We start from the raw sequence: 4,842 nt of genomic DNA, 5'->3' as shown, positions 1-4,842 counted from the left end.
AGAAGAACTGGGGCGGGAGGGGGAAATAAAAGAAACGATGGCGATTGCAAAAAATGACAACGAAAAAAAAAAGAAATCCAATCCTGAGAAAAGGACATGGCTAGTCCAGAGTCTGGGCTTGCAAAGAATAGTAATAATTATAATATAATAATAAAAGACCCCCCTCCGGGTCCTGGCAGTTAGATAGGTGTAGCCCTATGCGGTCGTCGGTGTGGAAACTCCATTTCCGCGGGAGCAAGCTGCAGTTGGCTTGGCTTGGCTTTTTCCCTTGTTCCCAACGCATTTGGTCCAGTCTCTGGCTGGGGCAGCAGCTGCCTTCACACATACCACTCGTTAAAATTGGGGGGCAGTCCAGGATTGTGGCCAGGGTTACTCTGAAGGGTGTCCGGTGGTGTTTTAGTGGAGTCCTTACTGCCGGCGGAGCCCACTGCGGGGGGCGTTGAGGACTCATACCCCGAACTGGCAGCAGGGGAAGAGTCCGACCCCTGGGATTCGTGCACCTAAAACCAACAGGCAGAGATGGGAGCGAGCCCCGGGCCCCCACCACCCTGCCAAGCCAGATTAGGATGTTTCCCTGGGGAAGGGAGGACACCGGGGTCCGCTGGCCTGGCCCCTGCCCTGCAAGCGGGCGGTGCGTGCCTCACCGGCCACCCTGAGCACCGCCGCTCAGCGCAAACTCCTGCTCCGGCCCCCGGCCGCTTCTCTGCGGCATCCCGCCGCGGGGAGCTGCAGGCGCAGGCTGGGCTGCATTCGCACAGCCCTGCCGGGCCAAGCCACCCTCGGGAAGCCGGGCAGCGCTGGCACCAGCTGGAGCACAAAAAGAAATCGCGCCGTTTCCCCAAGCTGTGCTCCAGCCACGGCCTAGGCACCGGGTACGGCTCGGGCCGCGGCGGCAGCACTGCCCGCTGCAGCGGGCGCTGCTCTCAGGTCTGCCCTGCCCAGCCCCGGGGAAACGGGCGGCCCTGCACAGCCACAGCGGGCAAAGGGCTGCGGCGCGGGGTGATTACCTTCATGTGTTTCCTAAGTGAGCTGGGGTGGGTGTAGGATTTGTCGCACACCTTGCAGATGTACGGCTTGTCCGAGGTGTGGACATGCATGTGTTTCTTCCTGTCGCTGCTGTTGGCGAAGCGCCTGTCGCAGCCCTCGAACTCGCACTTGAAGGGCTTCTCACCTGCGAAATTCAGAGAGGGTGAAGGAGGGCCGTGCCCCTCTCCGTGCCCGCCTGCCTCCTCCCAGGACAGCCTATGCCCCGCTCGCCCCATCTCGGGGATGCGGGCGCATCCCAAAAGATGAAGACGGGGAGGAGGGACGGGGAGGCCGGTCGCGGTGCGATACAGCCGGACCGGCCTTTGTCGTCACCGCGGCGCCTCCGAGCCCAGCGGCGCCCCGCGCCCCGGCGAGGACCGCGGCGGGCCCGGGAAGGAAGGAGACCCGAGATAAATTCTGCGGCTCGGACAGGTTTACAAGACGCACTGAAGGAGCGGAGCCCAAACGCATTTGCTTCCTGCCTGCCCTCCCCCCCACATCCCCCCCCCACACTCTCAGCGCTGCGGGCTGAATTGAAGACATAGCAGCAAATAAAAATACTTTGACAAAAGTATCGCTAGTTTAATTAGGAAAGATGCCAATCAAACCTTAAAAAAAAAAAAAAAAAAAAAAAAGAGGGGGGAACGGAAGTCACCGAAAATGAGGTTTCATTAGCATTTGTATGGTCCCTCGGTAGCGGGCGCGCAGGGTGCCGCGGCGCTGCGCGGGCGGCGCGGCCCCGACTCGGCCCGGCGCCGCGGGGACTTACCGGTGTGGGTCCGCTTGTGGATCTTGAGGTTCTCCGAGCGGGCAAAGATCTTCCCGCAGCCCGGGAAGGGGCAGGGAAAAGGCTTCTCCCCCGTGTGCACGCGAATGTGGTTCACCAGTTTGTATTTCGCCTTGAAGGACTTGCCTTCCCGCGGGCACTCGTCCCAGTAGCAGATGTGGTTGTTCTGCTCGGGGCCCCCGACGTGCTCCATGGTGACATGGGTCACCAACTCGTGCATGGTGCTGAAAGTCCTGTCGCAGCTCTTCTTGGGCCGGCTGAGCTGGCTCTCGTCGAGCCACTTGCAGGAGAGCTCTTGCTTGATGGGCTGGCGCATGTACCGAAAGAAGGCGCCGGGGCCGTGGTGGTGGTGGTGGTGGTGGTGGGCCGCCACGTTCATGCCCATGTTCATGTTCATGGGGCTATAGTTGTGGAACTGGGCCCCGGCGTAAGGGTCCGTGCGGGGGCTGGAGACGGCGCGGTAGGGGTCCGGCCGCCCGAAGAGGTCTCCGCGCAGCCCCAGGTGCATCTGCCCGTTGTCCACGTGTCCCGTGGGCGACGTGTGGCTGGGGCTCTGCTCGTGCAGCCCCGGGAAGAGCAGGTAGCCCGGGCTCTCCGGGATGCCGCCGGGGCCGTGCAAGCCGCTGGGGGAGCCGCCGAAAATCCCGTGCTGCGCCGAGCCCGAGGCGGCGTCGGCGATGCCGGAGCCGCGGTTGCGGAAGAGAAAGTCGCGCGTGGAGTTGAAGGCGGCGGCGCCGCCGTAGGACGGCACCTGCCCGGCGTGGTGGTGGTGGTGGTGGTGGTGATGGTGGTGGCCCAGGGCGCTGGCGTAGCCCGGCGCCTGCGGGGTGAAGGCCGAGCTCTGCCCGGCGGCGAGGTCGTGCGGGGCCGCGTTGAGCTTGAAGGCGGCGGCGGCGGCGTGCGAGGAGTCCCCGAAGGGGCCGAGCCCCATGCCGGCGGCGGCGGCGTCGCGGCCGGCCATCTCGTGGTGCCGGGGCGCCGCGAAGCCGCCCACCCCCAGCGCCGGGAACTGCGGCCCTCCGTCCAGCAGCATCGTCATGGGCGCGGGGCCGACGGCGCGGCGGCAGCCTGTCCCCCCTCCCGCCCACCTCTGAAAAAGTACAAAAACACCCCAAAACGCACCGCCCCCCAAAACGCGCGCGCAGCACCGCTGCGGGCAGCCGCGCCCCCCCCTTCAACTGCGAGCGGGCAGCGAGCAGCAAGCACCCCCCCGTCCAAGAAAAAAAAAAAAACCCACACAACCCCAGAGCGAGCCGCGAGCCCACCCGCCCCCTCGGACGGGCGCCCGCCCCCGGCCGCGGGCCGCGCAGGCTGGGCGAGGCGCGGCGCGGCCCGCGCTCCCGCTCGGCGCCGTCGGGGCACTGACGGGGCGCCCGCGCGCGCCTCGCACATAAACCGACGCCGGGCCCAGGCCGCGCCGCGCCAATGGGGAGCCGCCGGGCGCCGCGTCACCTGACCCGCCGCCCGCCGCCCCCATTGGCGGCGCCGCGCTTGATTGGCACGCGCCCCGCGCGGGCGGCCGAGCTGATTGGGCGCGCGCGCCGCGCAGGTAGACGCGCGGGGAGGGGGGGATTGCGGGGGGGGGGGAGGCGCGCGCCGCCCCACGCGCGACCGGGCACGCAGGCACGCCCCCCCTCCCCGCGGCGCGGGGCGCGGGGCACGCACCCCGCCGTGCCCCCCCCCGTATGTACGTGCACCGTTCCCCCGTGGCAGCCCCTCCCCTCGCCGTACCCACGCGCGGCTCGCAGCGCCCCGCCGACCGCGTGGGGCAAGGGCCTGGCCGCCCTCCCACCCGTGTTCCGCTGCGGAGACGCGAAGCCTCCGCGCTGCTAAAAACAACAACAAAACAAAACCGAAACGGCGATTTTGGAAATTTATTTATTTATTTATTATTTTACGGAATAAAAGCGCCGGCAGAATAAACGGACGGGGGGGGGGGGGGCGGCCGCTTAACTTTGCGCGCTCGAGTTGAGCCGCCTCTTTCCTGCCTCGTTTGGCGGCCGCGGCGCTGCCGCGGCGCCGGGAAGGGAAGGGAAAGCGCGGAGCGCGGCGGGGCTGCGCGGCGCGGGGCGGCGCCGGCCCCGCTCCCTCCCCTCCCTCGGGGCTGCCGGGCTGCGCCCTGCGCAGGGGCTCCCGCGCGGTATTTTTCCTATGCTCGTTTCCTTTTTTTCCCCCCATTCTCCCTCTTTCTTTCTCTGTCTCTCTCTCCTTTTTTTTTTTTTTTATTTTTTAAATTTTTTTTTGCAAAGGCAACGTTCTGCCTTGGAATAATTATCAGTTGCAGACAGCGCTATAAATCCACTCATTTTCTGTTCTGGAAAGCATTTGCAAAGAACTATGGGGAGCAAGAGTGGAAATAAAAGGCAGAAAGAAAGATGGCTGTAATTGTAATATCCTGAGATTTGCTGAGCCCCCAAGTCTGTCTATTGGGCAGGTCTTACAGGCTCGCCGCCGTCTCTCTGCAGGAAACGTAAAATCTGATCAAGTTCAGAGGCGCATTGAGAGCCTGCTTCAAGCAGCGCTTTATAACTGCAGGCCTTTCACATCGTTCCCCCCAATCAGCCCCAGGAAAGACCTCGCATTCTTTATTTTAGGGTTTGCTAGCGAGAAGGGGGGGAAAAAAAAGGCCACCGATATAAAATCTCCCCAAGAGGTAACAACGGTGCCCATCAAACCACTCTAATTTCCCAGGCCACAGCCGCCACGAACAGCCCCAAAGTTGAAGGTGAGTCCCTCGCTGCCGTTACTGCACGGGTGCAGCGGACAAACAAGAGGAGAGAGCTGGGGGCGGGGAGGGGGCAGCATCGCTGCGCGCCCGCGCAGCGCAGCGCCGTGGCCCGGGCGGCCCGGGCCGGACTTGGCCCCCGCTGGGGAAGCGCGGCCGCGGCTGCCCCGCTGCGTGCGCGGCCGGCCGCCCCCGCGGAGCCCGCAAAAAAAAAAAAAAAAAAAAAGAGGGGAAAAAAAAGCAGAAGAAAAAGAGCATAATTCAATTAGCTGCTCAGCTGCGGGCTGGGCAGGCAGCGCCTCTG

The 4,842-nt window shown here is 64.6% G+C and overlaps 1 protein-coding gene across 1 annotated transcript; it reads right to left on the bottom strand.

Annotated features, from left to right (window-relative positions):
- Positions 1-317: 317 nt before the first annotated feature.
- ZIC3 (Zic family member 3) lies at positions 318-2,852 on the bottom strand. Its single transcript, XM_062584697.1, has 3 exons — positions 1,796-2,852; positions 1,008-1,171; positions 318-500 (listed from the first exon to the last, which is right to left on the bottom strand). Exons 1-3 carry the CDS (start codon positions 2,850-2,852, stop codon positions 318-320), a joined length of 1,404 nt encoding a protein of 467 aa, XP_062440681.1.
- Between the last annotated feature and the right edge of the window lie 1,990 nt (positions 2,853-4,842).

Source organism: Rhea pennata, chromosome 11 (assembly GCF_028389875.1).
Source record: "Rhea pennata isolate bPtePen1 chromosome 11, bPtePen1.pri, whole genome shotgun sequence".
In the NCBI taxonomy this organism is placed as follows: domain Eukaryota; kingdom Metazoa; phylum Chordata; class Aves; order Rheiformes; family Rheidae; genus Rhea; species Rhea pennata.
The sequence above is the reverse complement of the archived record's forward strand: the minus strand, read 5'-3'. Positions and strand labels throughout refer to the sequence as shown.

Bases quoted from the DNA above. Each gene is read 5' to 3' on its own strand.
- ZIC3 (XM_062584697.1), bottom strand. From the start codon at position 2,852: ATGACGATGCTGCTGGACGGAGGGCCGCAGTTCCCGGCGCTGGGGGTG. The intron at 1,172-1,795 runs GTAAGTCCCCGC...TGAATTTCGCAG, and splicing joins CCACAAGCGGACCCACACCG to GTGAGAAGCCCTTCAAGTGC. The intron at 501-1,007 runs GTAATCACCCCG...TGTTGGTTTTAG, and splicing joins CACTTAGGAAACACATGAAG to GTGCACGAATCCCAGGGGTC.